The 11,774-nt window shown below is 45.0% G+C and overlaps 1 protein-coding gene across 1 annotated transcript in view; it reads right to left on the reverse strand.

Annotated features, from left to right (window-relative positions):
* LRP2 (LDL receptor related protein 2) overlaps positions 1 to 10,397 on the reverse strand; it is a 199,779-nt gene extending 189,382 nt beyond the window's left edge. Inside the window, exon 1 of the mRNA XM_082465320.1 lies at positions 10,146 to 10,397. Within this exon, the coding sequence (XP_082321446.1) occupies positions 10,146 to 10,221 (76 nt within the window). The 5' untranslated portion in view covers positions 10,222 to 10,397. The remainder of the gene's footprint in view (positions 1 to 10,145) is intronic.
* Positions 10,398 to 11,774: the final 1,377 nt, after the last annotated feature.

Below are 11,774 nucleotides of genomic sequence, written 5' to 3' on the forward strand. Positions count from 1 at the left end.
TAAGACAGAGAAAAATGCCTGCCCTCTTGGAATTCATATCTTAGGGAAGGGAAAACAAAGTAAATAAATAAAATAAATAAATAAATTATGTCCATCATGTCAGAGGGTGATAAGTGCAATGAAGAAAGTAAGAGGAAAAAATCAGAGAAGGTGGCACTCAGAAAGTGACCTATAGGCAGTGACCTATCGAAGGTGAGGGACAAGTCATGCACGGTCTGAGGCAAGAATGTGCAGGAAGAGAGAAAGCCAGTATGAAGGCCTTAAGGTGCTCACTGCGTTGGGAAAAAAGCAAGAATATCATTGCACCTAGAGCAATGTGAGTGGGAGAGAGAAGGAGATAGTTCAGGGAGGTGATGTGCAGGCCAGATGGTTAGGGTCTACTTGGACACTGACTCTTTATGAGCTGGGAAGCAATGATAGACAGGGAGATGAGGAGATGTACCACCCAGATTCCCCTTCAAGGAAGGACCAGCTGCAGGGAAGGACTTTCTACCTACACTGAGCTCCTCTGAGGTCCATCTCAGTTGTAGAATAAGGCCACATCTAGGGCAGGCCAGGGCAGGCCACATCTAGCAACTGAGGAAGGCCATTTCAGCCTGACACATAGAACACTCTCTCTGCCAACTGTAGCTCCAGAACTCCCCACTGCGTCAAGCAAGGCCTTGTCACAGTTCAGTTTCTTCCTCTGCCTATTTCTGCTTCCTCCCCTTCCCTTCACAGACACTGATCGTAATAAATATCTTGCACTCCAAACTCCATCTCAGCGTCTGTTTCTGGAAAATCCAACTCGTGTGTGACAAAAGCCATTGGAGCTTTTGAGCAGAGGAGTGACAGGATCTGACTGGTTTCTAAAAGGGGGTTGAGAGTTGACAGAAGGGGGACAGAAGGGAAGCAGGTGATCAGTAGGGAAGCTATTGCAATAATCCAGGTAAGACGTGACCATGACTTGGATCAATGCAGTAGTGGTAAAGACGAAAAGTGGTTGGATTCTACATGTATTCTGATGATCGAAACAATGGGATTGTCTGATGTATTGGATGTGAGGTATAAAAGAAAAAGAGAAGTCAGAGCAGAGTCCAAGGTTTGGAGTCTGAACAAGGATGGAGAAGCCATTTACTAATATGGGGAAATCTATGGAGAAAGCAGGTTTGGGGCATTAGTGGAGATCAGGAGTTCAGTTTTTGGACATAAGTCTGAAATGACTATTGCACAACCAGGTGGATATATCAAATAAGCAGTTGCACATATAGGACTAGAGTTTAGGGTAAGGTCTGGATTACACTCATAAATTTGTAAGTTGTCAGCATACAGATGGTATTTAAAGAGAGAGGATGAGGCAACCAAAGTAATGTAGATAGAGATGAAAAGTAATCAGGAAGATGGATGAGAACAAGCATGAGATACCAAGGAGAGGCCAGCAAGGAAGGAAGGAAACCAGGAGAATGTGGTTTCATGGAGGAAGGCAGGACACACTGTGTGCAATGTTGCTAATCAGCTAAACAAGATGAGAGCTGAGAATGGATCTTTGGATTTAACAACATGGAGGTCATCGGTGACGTTGGCCAAAGAAATACCTGTCAAGGGGGGTGGGGGCAGAAAAAACTTGAACGGCATGGATTTGAGAACAACTGACACAAAACTACAGTGGATAAAGACAAATCTGGTGACCTTGGCCAAAGAAATACCTGTCAAGGGGGGTGGGGGCAGAAAAAACTTGAACGGCATGGATTTGAGAACAACTGACACAAAACTACAGTGGATAAAGACAAATCTGCCAAGGGATTTTTGCCAAGAAACAGAGAAAATAGGTGATAGCAAGAAGGAATGTGGGGAAAAGAAGATTTCATGAGAGGAGACAAATGGTGAGAGGTGAGAGAGAATGTGATCTAGAACATGAATGAACTGGTTGCACTACAGAGCATGGAAAGTTCATCCAGAGTAACAGGAGGAAAGACAAAATATACAGGCTGAAGTGCAGGTGATGATGGTTGAGCTATGGGAGTTTGTGGAGTTCTGTTGATTGTTTCTATTTTCACATTTATAAGAAGCAACATTGTCTGAGCAGGTGGTGTTGGATGGAGGTTTGAGAAAAGAGGACCAGACTGCTGAGGGTGGAGGCAAGGAAGTGATGCTAACGATGGGCCATAAAATATAAGCTGAGGAAGTGAATAACTGAGGGATTTGAAGGGCAGTGAAGAGGTGGCAGGATCAACGGACTATGTGTCCCAGTGGGATCGACAAAGAGTTGGGCTTAGGATACAAAGTGAATGAGCTACAAGGTTTTCCAATACTCCCATGCCAAACACAGACGGCTGCTTCAGATTCCAATGAGTTCTGCCAGGGATTCCCTTGAGATGAATCCCTGACTTGGGTGGAAAAGGGTAAGAAGACCTCCAACAGTAGTTGGAAGTAGTAGCTCAAAGAATCTCAGGTTCTTAGAGTGGGAGGAAGGGCATCAAGGTGTCCAGGGAAAGAACAAAGAATCTAATTAAGACACAAATAGTAGCTACAGGGAGGGGCTGTCATGTTGGCCAGGAAAGGAGACCGCCAGGAATGGGGGCAGTACTTCATATCACCCTCAGATATAAAAGAGTAGTTTTCCTCATTACTGTAACTACCTTTTAACATCCCCACCCAAAAGAAGGAATAGATTTAACAGAGTATACTTCACTGCTACTGGAAGGAATTTGCCATGGCAAATTAGTTTCAGTTTATAAAACTAAAATGAGACAGGTTACCCAGATCAGTTGTTCCCAAACTGTCTGACTCTCAGAATTACTTAACAAAACAGATTCCATACTTCTAACTTAGTTAAGTGTGGGTTTTGGCCTAAGAATCTACATACCGTTTAAAGCTCCCCATGTGATTTTGATGATATGCCAAATTTAGGAAGCTAGCTGATTTCCATCTAGGGACCCTAGAGATTATAGCATTCTATAAATTGTGATGAAATAATGCTTTTGAGAACATAGCTGAAATCTTCTCAAAGTTGAATTGTTCTTAGATAGGATCAAGAAAACATGTAGCCCCATTTGTCCTGGCAGCTATAGTATAACAATATGGGAAGCCAGGCTGAAAACAAAGCTGAAACCTAGAGGGGAGTAGAGTCAAGAAAACTACAAAGAGAGAGAACTGGAGCCATGACTGCACCTCACCTGAACCCCGCTATGACTCAGAAGTTTTTACTTACATGAGCCAATAAATACCCTTAATTGTTTAAACCAATTTGAGGTGGGTTTTCTGTTTCTTGCAACAAAAAGTATCCTCCACACCCTTCCCACATCAAAATCAAACCTGTGTGGAAGTACACACTAGCATTTTCTCCTCCCCTTTAGTGAGATTAAAAGGTAGGTAAGACTGACATATTAAAAAGATCTCTATCCTTAAATTCAATTTTATTTGAGGATTTCCCTATTGAAATAATGAGTTTTGATTTTTCAGCCTTTACTGAGAAAAACTTCTCCTTGTTAATGAGATTAAAAACCAAAGAACTGGACCCAAGGTGACAAGCAAATCTCTGACACTATATGACAGGATGTTTTTATATGAGAATCCAAGAAAGCCTAGCATAACAGAATTGTAGCTGCGGTCTTCTTCCCCTTTATTGGGTTTCCTCAACACCCGCTGGACACTCAAAAGTAGGTATGCTATTACTTAATGTGAATCAGTGAGTAAAGGCTTATTTTAAAAGTTACTAAGAATCTGCATGAGGCTGATGGTACATAAACTTAAAGGAGACCTCTGGTATTGCTTCCAAACTTGGAATCTCAAGATCTGGACAATAAACAAGCCATTGTATCCATGGTAACAGTGGCTTAACTTTTCAATGCACAGAATGGTAATTACATTTCCTGCTTTCATTCACTTCTCACTGTTTCCAATAACCTTGGGGGTTAGGCATGACCTGAGGGCTAATGACCAAAAGCATAGAGATTTTAACATGAAACTTCACACTGTCTAATCTGTCATTTTCTTGGAGAGACTTATATTTCCAGGAAACTGATGTCTCCAGTTTCTTGGTACATGATATTAGAAATAAGACTTAAAGACCAGCAAAATAACCATCAGCATAGAGTGCAAATGTTTGGCATTTCTGAATTAATCCAGTGACGTGTGAAAGACACCTATTCTACCATTTATAGAAGAAGTCCCTAGGGTATATGCTAAGGGCTCTTAGATTTGCACCAACGTGCATTTTGTCTCCATAGAAGCATCTTAATATGTCTCCAAACCCTTCTTCTCTCTTCTTTCTCTTTACCTCTTTCTCACAGCCAAGGTCTAGTGCCTGGAAAAGGGACAACATCTTGGGAATAAAAACAAATGAAGTGAGTTGGAAAAGGAGCAAGGGCCTAGGACTCACTGAAAAATGAAATCCTACAATGGACTCAACAGCTCCTTACTTTGATCTCTCAGCTCGTTTTCTAGAACGTTCCTGTCCATCACAAAGTTCTGCTCCAAATAAGAATCCTTTAGGCTACAAGCAAATCTTCTAGTTGCAACATGACCACACGAACACAGCACCATGTCTTTTGCCTTAAATGTTTCCAATACTTTTCCCCCTTCAATTATTGAGTTACCCCAGGACTGCCTGCTCTTGAGAAATTTCTACAGCCTTTTCAAGTCTGTCTTCATACATAACGTGGAAAAATGGTTTTATCTGATAAGGTGTTCTAGACACCTGTTGTTTTTGCAGCCCCACATCTGCTCACAATTCTCTTGGGAGCCTTACCCAATTTTCCCTCTGGGGTCTAGCCTTCGTCTGTGACCTCAGGGACCAAGCATGTGACTCGAGTCTAAGCTATAGGCACACGTCATGTCTCTGGATACAGTGATTGGTTCTCTGATAAGCTTATGACCTAAGCAGAGCCCCTGAAATGCAACTGAGACTTTTGCAGAGAACAATTAAGACAAAAACTCTTGCTCTTTCCCATTGGACATGACATGAGAGGATGCGGTTCCAGAAGCCATTAACAGCCATCTTGTAACACCAGAGAAGAACACGCTAGAGATCAGAGTCATCTCAGAGCCAGAAGACAGAAAGAGAGTCCAGATCAGCATGACATATGCTGAGCCCCCATCTGTACTAGGTTGAACCAAGTGAAATTGCCATAGTTGACTATTTCTGACCTAGAAAAACAGCAATCCCATATGGTTCAACCTAATGGCTCTATCTTTTCAATTACGTATTTCAATAAACTTCCCTTTTGGCTTCAAGCAGTTTAACTTAGGTTTCTGTCATTCACAAACATGAGAATTTAGACTACCATGTAAAGTTGTTGTAGCCACTAAAGTACTATGTCAAACATGCCCAGGAATATCACTCAAAGGATCAGTTGTATTAAAAAAGTAAAAATAACAAAAGGATACCAAGATATAATATCTTCTCCTCAAGTTTGGAAAAAGTTAGATTCTTGAAGAAGGCAGTAATGATGGATAGAAAAATATATGAGACCTCACAGTCTAAAGAACACTTCACACGCATCTCAATTAATTGGCATAGCCACCCTACCAGGTAGACATGTGCCTGTTTTACAGATAAAACCAATCCAGAGCAGTTGAGTACACTGTAATGAATTTCTCAGACAGTAAATGGCAGAGGCAAGTTTCAAACCCAGATCCCCTAACCCCAAAATCTCACACTCTTCCTACTTTGTCTCACAATGCTAAGACTGTCAAGAAATCAATTAGGAAACATTTGCACCGACCCCTACAGAACATGGGAAGCATCAAAGAAATGTCTCTGACATTTCAAAACATCTACCAATCTGATCATTCTAAAGAAGCAGCCCAAAACACTGAGGCTGGAACATGTCAAATCTTTTTAATATTGGTGAGATCATAGTCAGGGTTATTAGGAACTAGAGAATGACGATCTCAGAATCTTAAAGGCCAAGTTGCAGCCCATTTTAATTGTGAAACCTAGACTCCTCTTTTCAGTTCTCATCCTCCTTAACCTTTCTGTAGTATTGATACTGCTGACTCACTAGCACACTGTGGATACTTATTAATAAATGTTTGTGGAATGCCACAGTGGTGACAGTATTTTTTAATTCCTCAAGATCACAAAGTTAATAGAATATGATATAACTATTTGAGTTATACCAACTCTTTTCAATTCAACAAACTGCTGTAAGCACCTCAACTTTCTACATACCTTGTTCTAGCTACTAGGACTTAACAGAAACCCCAAAGACAACCTTGCAATGTGCTTCTAGTCACATGGGAAATACATTTAAGTTCTTGATATCATTATTTTAAAATGATTTTTTTAACTTTTAATTTACATTTTCTGAAACCTGTCAGTGTTCTTAGAGCACATGACTAAAGAACACGGGCAGTGATTAACCGTGACCGAATAATTACCTTGAATAAGACTAAAAATCTAGTCATGGAGCAGCCTCACTACAAAACCCAGAGACCTTCAGGAATGTGCTCTTGATGGCCCAAGGTTTTGAAAAATGGATCCAGAGGCACAGACTTTGGGAGTTGGGGTGCTGACATGGCATAAGTTCTGGACCAAGCTAAGAACACATGGTTATCATAAGATTCAGCTTAGGCCTGAGACAGGTGACCCATCCAATTGATGATTCGCCAAGATCATCTCTTCATCATACTTTGTCTCATCTGATAAGTCAGGATCAACACAAAAGGAATCTAGAAATTTCCTCAACCTGGGGACATTTAGAGGACATGTCTCTAAAAAAGGTCCTGTAGAATGAGGAAAGGAAATTCAGGTTCAGATCCTGGCTCTATCACAGGCCATATGCCCTTAGGCAAGGCACTTAATCCCCACCCTTTCACTCCCTTTCAGTCTCCCTCCAGCGTTTAGTTACTTATCTATAAAATAATGCAAGAAGACCAGTTGATATCTAAGGTTATTAAAGTTTCTATTAAAACAGGACAAGCACACTATTGAAGGGAGTTTAAGCAGAAGCCCCAAAGACTGGCAAGGAAGAACTTCAATAAGAGAAAGAAAAGCCAACTGCTGTGAAATAAAAGCAGAAGCAGGTATCAGAGACGTGATGGAACCAAAATGCTACCTGTTTGTTATTGGCCACACAATCCTTTTAACCATATAAACTGCACCCAAAGATGTAATTGTCATAAAAGCTGATACTATTAAGGGCACAACCAAACTTCTGTTGGATGAAAGAATATCATTGTCCTGAGAATCAATACCATTTTCTCAAAAAACTTCAAATCACATCCTGGAATCTGGGAATTCCTCAAAGAAATGTTAAATGGAAAATGCTTAAAGACTTTCCTATGTGCATTTGGAAATTAGAAATATGAGTAGTAAGCAAAAAAAAAAAAAAAGTAACATTTATTGTTGATCAGTATAATAAAAAGAGCTGCTAGTTTATTTATGATCATTGTCTACCATGCCTTACACCACACTAAGCACATTTATCTCTTTATGTTCATAAAATGTCATGGAATAGATTCTCTCATTAGCATACCAATTTTACAGATAAGCAATCTGAGCCATGCAAAGTTAAATGACTTCCCCAAGGTCACACAGCTAGAAAGTGGTGAAGCCATCGATGGAGTTCAGGCCCTCCCACATTTTTTTTTTCTTAAACAGCATTATACAAAATAGAGGACAATGCAAATAATTTTTAGCTACAGATATGTGATATTTTTTAAAAGACTAACTATGACACTCTTTCCAACTTCTAATGATACAAAGTTTGCTGTAAGATCTTACCTGAAATATTTTATGCTAAAATAAGGGCATTTACACTGTCATCATACTTTACTTCATCTAAATCAAAAATCAATACAACAGGAATCTAGAAATCTTCTTAAACTCCCAGATTGAGGACACTCAGAGGACATGTATGTAAAAATGATCAAGTAGGAGGACTGGGAGTGAGGATAGTAGGATTCAGGTGATAGAAACATGAAAAGAGTTTCTGAAAATATCTAGTTATGAGCAGTAAGCAGATTTTACATTATGTGGCAAAGACTTGCAAAATGCCCCTCAGCTTCCTTAGTAACTTCACACAGGGACAGTAACTTAGGGGGCATGACATTTTTAGTACAAAAGAGATAGAGAACCACATACAGTAGGAGTTAAATTATAGCCTCTGGAGTCAGAATCTCTTGGATTTGCCTCACAGCTCTGTGATTTCCTAGCAGCATGACCTTGGGCAAGTTAATTGCTCTATGCCTCCATTTCCCATCTGTAAAACTGAAATAGTAAGAGTACTTACTTCAAAGGGGTATGGTAAAGATTAAATGTCAAGAAGTGTAAAATACTTAGAACAGGGCCTGCCACATATATAAGTATATGATATGTTACTATTACTATACATATTATTATGTTATTATTATTATAGAATGAAAGATGGATGGGTCTAAACTACCAAGAAGAGTAAGTACAGGTTATTTGGTGACTAAACTATCAATCCAGGGAAGAGAACATCTGTTTTGGTTGTATGCGGACAACCCAGATGTATCCCAGTTGAATCCGGGCAACATTTCCTTTTGCCAGGCACTGACAGGAACATACAGTAAATCCTATGGCTATATTTAGGACACGGATGTATATAACCCTAAGCACTGCAGTAAACCCTCCACAATAGTAATAAATCTTCTTTCTGTGTTACCAACACTGAGAAAAGGTGTTCAAAGTTAGAATTATTAACGTTCTCCCCCTGCCTCCCCTCCTTTTCCAAAGATTTTTACACAACCAGTGGGGTTTGTTGGCGTTTCCAAACTTCTTCCCAGGAAGTCTGCAATGGGTACTGCTAGGAGTTGCTGTATAATTACTTAGTTGATTCCTTCTAAGGAGCTTACGCTAAGAATTGAGGAAAGAAAGCAGATTAACCATTTGAATACACGCCACGGCCCATCCACAAGCCCTCCCTTCTCTCCGTCATCAATGGGGGCTTCTGCAGTCCCCACCCGTCAACCCCAATATGTGATCCAGGGAAATCAATTTATTGCTTTGGCTAATCCTACAACAATAGGGGTTTCATTTTCATTGTAGGGCAATTAAGTTGTCCGAGCAGGAGGGGAAGGGGGGGGGGGTTCCCATCCCCACAGACAGATTAGTCCCCGTGGAGGCAGCAGAGTTCGCTCTGTCTGTCTGGCGGTCGGTCACACGCAGCTCTTGGCTGCTACCTAGCAACGCAAAGCCAGGGAGAGAGCTCGCTGCTTCCCCTGCCTCCTCGCCCTTCCCATTCATCCCTAGCTTCCTCTCTCTCTCCCTCTCTCCCTCTCTCTCTCTCTCCCTCTCTCTCCCCGCTCTCTCTTTCCCCTCCTTCTCTCCATTTTACTCTCTACTTGCTTGTCTTCTCTCCTTTTCATCTTACTATTTTTATTCTCTCCACTACTTGCGCCTCCTCTTTCCCTCGCCTGTTTCTGTAAAAAACCGAAAACTCCCCGACGACTTGAGAGAAGTTTACAGCTCTTCATAGCAGAAACTTTCTCCATTCGAGCCCTCAAAACTCTGGCCGCGCAGACGGGCCCATTCATCAACACAAAAGCTCCCCCCTCCCGGGTGGAAAGGGAAACCCTTCAAGAAAACGCTGCAGCACATCAGCCGCTCTCTCGACCAATCCCACCTCCCGGCCTTATCTTGGCTCGTAAATGATCTTTATCGAAATACGGTCTCTTGGGGGTCACGGCGAGACCAAGTTTCGCCGCTGAAGAGAGGCGAAACTGCGAAACTCGAGCACGAGCCCGCAGCCTGCGCGCGCGAAGGGACTCGCGGGCCGGGCGCTGCAGGTGGAAAACTGCGCACCGAGCAGCGCCAAGGACCGCTCGGCCCCGGAGAGAGTAAACCAGCGGGGGGAGCAGGCTGCGGACTCGCGGGGAGAACCGCAAAGTGCCTTCCAGAAGGGTTGGGACAAACCCCAATGGGAACAAAGGTGGGGTCCCCGTGGGGTGCGCTGTCACCGAAACCGGAGGGGCTGCTTTCTCAAGTTTGCGACAGCTCACTTCCCGGTCGGGCGAAAGAGGGGCGCTCCCGCTCTGCCAGCGCTGGGCAACCTGAGCGCCCCAGGGGGAGCCGCCGCGCCGCCGCCCGCTCCTGGCCTCTGCCGGTCGCGGTCCCCTCCGCCTGTCCGCGGACCCGACCCTGCCCCAGGCGGGGAAGTCCGGCGCTCCGCGCGGAACTCCGGCCGGTGAGCGCTTACCTCGGCCCCTGGCCGGCGCCAGGCAGGCGGCGAAAGCCAGCAGCAGCGTGCACGCCGCCGACGCCCTGCGCTCCATCCCCGCGACGGTCCGGGTCCCCGGCCTCGCCGTTCCTTCCCCGGGAGGTGGGCGCGCGTCGCACTCAGCACTGCAGCGCCTCCGCTGGAGAGCGCTCCTTCAGGCCCGCACCTCGGCGGGCTCCCAGTGGCAGAAAGCCGGGCCCCGCGCCCGAGGCATCCCGTTTTCTACCCGCGCCAGTCCCCACCCTCCAGACAGTGCATAAAGCCCTTTAGACCCGCCCGCCCCGGAACTAGCATGCGGGAATCCCGCGGGGCAGGCCCCCTGCCGCCCGGCCCGCCCCCTGCACTTTGCAGCTCCGAGAGGAGCGGGGACGCGAACACACGCGTGCACACTCACGCAGGCACTCCTACAGAAACAGCCTCCCGCACACAGAGGCACATACTCCTCACGCGCAGTCTCATACGCTCCCTCACGCGCGCACACACGCACACGTGCACGTACACTTCCCAGGTACACGCGGTCCTTCATACGCGCACACACGCCCCTCACAGTCACACACTCACATTGACACACTCACACGCGGGCAGGATTTGCCTCCGCACTGAAGTCCGCTAGGCGGTCCACGCGGATATCTGCCACCTATACAGTTTTTGAAAAGGGAAAAAATAATAATAATAATAAGAGAAGGAAGAGAAGGGAAGGGGAAAGAGGAGTAAAGAGACTGCTGGAGAGGTTTGAGAGCATTCTCTAGTCTGCAATCCTCAGGCTCCCTCGGACACCTTGGTTTCCCCCTTAGGGCGCTGAGATGGGGTGCTCTGTGTTTTTACAAGTTACGGGGGGAGTTGGATCAATATTGGGGGGAGGGGGGCGCCTCGGATCCTTGCTTAGTTTTCTTAAGCACCACGTCTACAGGTGTCACGGCCAGATCGCACTTCGTACAAATCTGTCCATTCTTAAGTAAAATTGAAAGAATGGACGTCTTCTCGATGATGCTGGCGCCCCTTTATGTGAGGGAGAAACGTAAGGGGTTCAGAGGGCCCCGCAGTTCCTTTCTTTGGGGCAGCGTTAGCCAGGGTGGCAGGGGTGGGGGGTGGGCGGCCACCAAAAGCACTGTGAGCGGACCTTACAGAGCATCGTCCTCACCCGATATGTGACTCCAGTGCCCACAGAAAAAAGGAGGGTTGGTGTAACCTCTTTCCTGGCCACTGGGAGCCCTGTGTGAGGAGGGGCCGTTTCCGGGCCAGGGGTCACCCCAGAATTTCCTGCTCCAGGAGCCAGGCCCTGGTCCAGGGAGTCAGGAGCCCTTTCCCTCAGCCAGAGGGGCCCTGGCCGTGAAGGCGGCAGCCCAACACCCACGTAGTCCCCCGAGCATGCATCTTGTGGGACGCTGCTGACCCCCAACAGTCAGACTTTAGTGGTTGGTGAAGCTTTGCGGGGAGGTGGAAGGGGGAGATAGGTATTATTTTTGAAAGACAAGACGAGAGAAATAGACACAGAGAAAACTCAGCCTTAAAAAGAGTAGGGTGCGAGAAGGGGCGGGAGAGATTGTGTGGCTTTCTTTTCGAGGACTGGGAATCCAGAGTTCTCTGCTCTGACCAAAGTGACTGGAA

This window comes from Balaenoptera physalus (genome assembly GCF_965194825.1).
Source record: "Balaenoptera physalus genome assembly, chromosome: 6".
Classification (NCBI taxonomy): Eukaryota; Metazoa; Chordata; class Mammalia; order Artiodactyla; family Balaenopteridae; genus Balaenoptera; species Balaenoptera physalus.